This window comes from Egretta garzetta, unplaced genomic scaffold (assembly GCF_000687185.1).
Source record: "Egretta garzetta isolate BGI_Z169 unplaced genomic scaffold, ASM68718v1 scaffold374, whole genome shotgun sequence".
Taxonomy (NCBI): domain Eukaryota; kingdom Metazoa; phylum Chordata; class Aves; order Pelecaniformes; family Ardeidae; genus Egretta; species Egretta garzetta.
In genome coordinates this window covers 2,334,985-2,338,243 of record NW_009259419.1, presented here as the reverse complement: position 1 = coordinate 2,338,243, position 3,259 = coordinate 2,334,985, and the positions used below count along the sequence as shown (strand labels likewise).

Here is a 3,259-nt window from a genome sequence, read left to right as displayed (position 1 = left end):
TTTGCCATCCATTTCTTACAGTGTTTTGACATCTGTCTTGGAAGATCTTGTCCTAATGTGCTGTAGGTTGGGTAGAAACAGGCTCTTGCACTGCACTTCGATGCTCGCTGCAGTCTGAGGCAGATCCACGTGAATTCCAAAAAAGGCCATTTTGCCTCATCCTGCTGCCTGCATTGGGCAGCTGTACATGAGTCACATTGGGTGAATGGTTCGGTGGAAGGGCATGGGATAGACAAGTTTAGCTTTTGCCTGGAAGTGTTTCCTGGTTTGACGTACCACATGAACGCTAATGGTGATCCAGGCAATAGAGTACAGCATGGTGGGAAAGAACAAGGAGGAACTCTTTCAGCAGTAGAATGGTTTTCCTGGATTAAAGCGGTCGTGTAGCTCCCTGTTCAGTTGTCTCAAACATCTGGGGTGTCAAAGAGCATAGGGCAAAATCTGTAATTCGAAGAGCCTCTTTATGACTTGATGTGCATGAGTCTTCTGGGCTGGGTATGATCGTCTTGAGGAAAATAAAAGGACTGAAGGTGAAACTGAAGAAGGCATTGGATATCAGCAGTTATTCAAGAGCAGAAAATATTATTGTGGAATAGTAATTTTTTCTTTGCATTTTTTTAGCAGGGCTTAAGAGGAAGGAAAGTACCACCTTTTGAAAACCTTACGAAATTCAAGTATAAGCAAGATCTGGGATTTCATCATCTCCAGAAAGTGAAAACTTGCAGACATTATTGGACTTCTGCACAATAGATCAGTCAGCAAAGTCCCTCTCAGCTGAAGAGGCTGATAGACCACCAGGGAATCCATGGTTGGTGCGTAGTCTGCTGAAAGAGCTGGGAACTTTAGGGAAAGGTTAGAGAGGCATGGCAGCTTTCCCTCTCCCAAACAAATGTGACTAGTTGGAAAGAGGTATGAAAAACTAGACTGCAAACTGCAGTCAGGAGCACAGTTTCTCCAGGAGCTATCTTAATTCTCCTGAGAGCTGGGCTAGAACTTCATCTTGAGCTGCTGAGTGCGTTTTCAAATGCCTCATAAAGGTGCAGGTTTTCTTGTTCAGAACGTGTCATCCTGCTTAAAAAAGTCTGTGTCCTGATAGCTGTGTGCTAAAATGTTACATATTGTGAAGTTCCACCAAGCTTGTGTGGATGGTAAGTCACTTCTGGCGTTCCCAAACTAAATGCTACTCACAGTCACTTTTCTTCAATCTTAGCACTAACAGTTCCATCTTCCAAGGTCAACTTCAGTATTAAAAAACCCCAACAGACAAACCCTGCCTGAATTGGTTCTAGAGACCAAGTTGTACTTTCTAAATTATGGATCATTCCATGACAGTAACACAACATGAAGATGAGAAATTGGGCAGTGAGCTTCCTCCTCTGTTAGATCTCAGATGTAAGCTTCCACTCCCTTGTACTTGCATCCATCGTACCGTTAGCATATGCCATTACCTTTAGGTCTGATTGGTGTGTGGCTTTTATTTTACCTGACCGTTATTTTTCCATAGGTAAGCTACAGGCTTTTGTATATATTAGTACAGCAAATAGTCAATTGGTGTTTGTTCTTAGATATGTAAGCCAACGCTTCCTTCCTCTCGCCTGCTAGAACTCTGTTGCTGTCTAGTTCTCAAAGAGAAGCACGGTGGCTTTGACAGGAGTTAAATTGGCAACGCGTTTTGTTGCTTGGACTACTCAGAAAATCTGTGTGTTCCTCACTACTTGTCTGTTCAAATCTTCAGTATTATCTTTGGTGTCCTTTCACTGTAAGCATGAAAAGCAGTGAGTGGGCTAGTCAGGCAGGTAGCCAGCTATTAAGTGTTTGTGGTAATGTTAATCAACGAGCTGGCAAATATTGCTGTGGATTGAGTCCTATGTGGTACTTGCTTTTGGGGCTTGCCACACAAAGAGAGTAACAGTCAACACAGATAATGTTTCAAGGTAAACGCCTTGCTCTTCTGCTGGCAAATTTAGCAACGCTAATAGGATCAGTACCAGAACTACTACTCGGTATTTTTCTTCAAAACATTTCCCAATGCCATTACCCTTTAGCATGGGGATAAATTTTTCATGCTATTACCTCAAAGTAGTGTACAAATTCTGAATGCCAGGATCAGTTCTTCTGTAACTGATAAAGCCACTCGTGGAGCAAAATGCAGAAGCTGTGAGCACTCAGTCTTGATTTATGCCTAAAAGTAATGACGGTTTTATCCTTTTAAACCTTGAAGGATTTCGCATGTAATTATCTAATCCAAATCATGTCCAAATTCATAGTTTTGTTAAGTGCCAACAAGATATCTGTTTGAAAGTGGTCAGGCACTCTGTTTTACGTATGTTAGAAGGCTTTCATAAAACAAAGCAAAATCCATAATCATGGCTGCAAATGGATATCTGTGTGCTACTTCAGAAAAGTTTGATTTTTTTTTTTTTAGAACATTTGTATACAAGATTAATTAGCACAATACAATATTTAATTTAATAATAGAGTTACCACTTACTCTCTTGAAAAATGCTGGCAATCAGCCTCAAGAAGATTTAGACTTTCTTGGTGTTATATTAGAGTATATGTTTGTTTCTGCTGGCATTTCAGTTCAGATAAATACTGTTAGAAGAGAACATCTTAAAATTAGGAAGTACTGACTAGCCAGGCACTATAAAACTGGATGGCCTTGCTTGGCGGATAAAGGGGACTCTGACAGCGTGTGAAGCAGTGTCCTGTATCAAGAGGCTATTCTGCAAGGACTGGAAGCACTTTGCAAGAGGTAATCAGGTTGTGTGTCTCAGGTTTTTAACCCGGTGGGGCTTGTGTCATTGTAATGATCACCAAAGTCTTGCACCACTGAATTTATTTGTCTAATGGATGTTGATGAGTGATGAAGAATCAGAACATTGAGCAAGAGGCAGACAGAGTAAGTGAAGTGTGTGTATGTATGTTATACAAACAGGAGGGAGGGCGGGCATGGCAGAAGTTAAAGGCCCAGCAGAAAATGTGTCAGAGAACACAGAATATGTTACCTTTTGCTTGTAAACACCAGAACTTTGGTGAAGTTTGGCTTCCTGTAGAATTGGGATTGACCTCCTTTACTAGGCTCCGTGGAATAACCCCCTGCCCTTCCCCTCCTGCCGTACAACCTTCCCTTTTCTGCTGTGCGCTTCCTTTCTTCCCTCTTCTGGGTCAGTATTGCTTGACTGTCCCTCCATGACTAGGGACAGCAAGGTGCATCTGTCTGCTTTGCACCTTCGGGTGTGCTGGCTGCCCAGCTTAG

At 42.0% G+C, this 3,259-nt stretch overlaps 1 protein-coding gene across 9 annotated transcripts in view; it reads left to right on the top strand.

The window, feature by feature from the left end:
* The first annotated feature begins 699 nt into the window (after nt 1-699).
* CDC42BPB (CDC42 binding protein kinase beta) overlaps nt 700-3,259 on the top strand; it is a 74,974-nt gene continuing 72,414 nt past the window's right edge. For 3 of the 9 annotated variants that reach the window (XM_035892452.1, XM_035892451.1, XM_035892450.1), the window contains exon 1: nt 705-812. In XM_035892452.1, the coding sequence (XP_035748345.1) occupies nt 806-812 (7 nt within the window). In that variant the 5' untranslated portion in view covers nt 705-805. Of the gene's footprint in view, nt 813-3,259 lie in introns of all 9 variants that reach the window. The other 6 variants (XM_035892453.1, XM_035892448.1, XM_035892454.1 and 3 more) reach the window with 5 other exon arrangements.